General features: G+C 65.9%; 1 protein-coding gene across 1 annotated transcript in view; it reads left to right on the forward strand.

Moving 5' to 3' along the window:
• The first annotated feature begins 67 nt into the window (after positions 1–67).
• PRPF18 (pre-mRNA processing factor 18) overlaps positions 68–211 on the forward strand; it is an 18,449-nt gene continuing 18,305 nt past the window's right edge. The window contains exon 1 of the mRNA XM_010183181.1: positions 68–133. Coding sequence (XP_010181483.1) covers positions 68–133 — 66 coding nt within the window. The remainder of the gene's footprint in view (positions 134–211) is intronic.

Genomic DNA, 211 nt, shown 5'->3' on the forward strand with positions numbered 1-211 from the left:
CCGGAAGTTACGTCGTTGTTTTGTTCTGTCACTTCCGGCGGCCGTGGCAGCGCTGGCCGTGGTCGTCATGGACATCCTGAAGCGGGAGATCAGCCGGAAGCGGCAGCAGCTGGAGGAGAAGGAGCTCGTAGGGGTAAGGGCGGCCGGGATAGGGGCTTGGGAGAGGGAACGGCCTGAGGTGGACGCTAGGGTCGGGGGTGAGGCGGGAGCG

This window comes from Mesitornis unicolor, unplaced genomic scaffold (genome assembly GCF_000695765.1).
Source record: "Mesitornis unicolor isolate BGI_N332 unplaced genomic scaffold, ASM69576v1 scaffold3104, whole genome shotgun sequence".
Lineage (NCBI taxonomy): Eukaryota > Metazoa > Chordata > Aves > Mesitornithiformes > Mesitornithidae > Mesitornis > Mesitornis unicolor.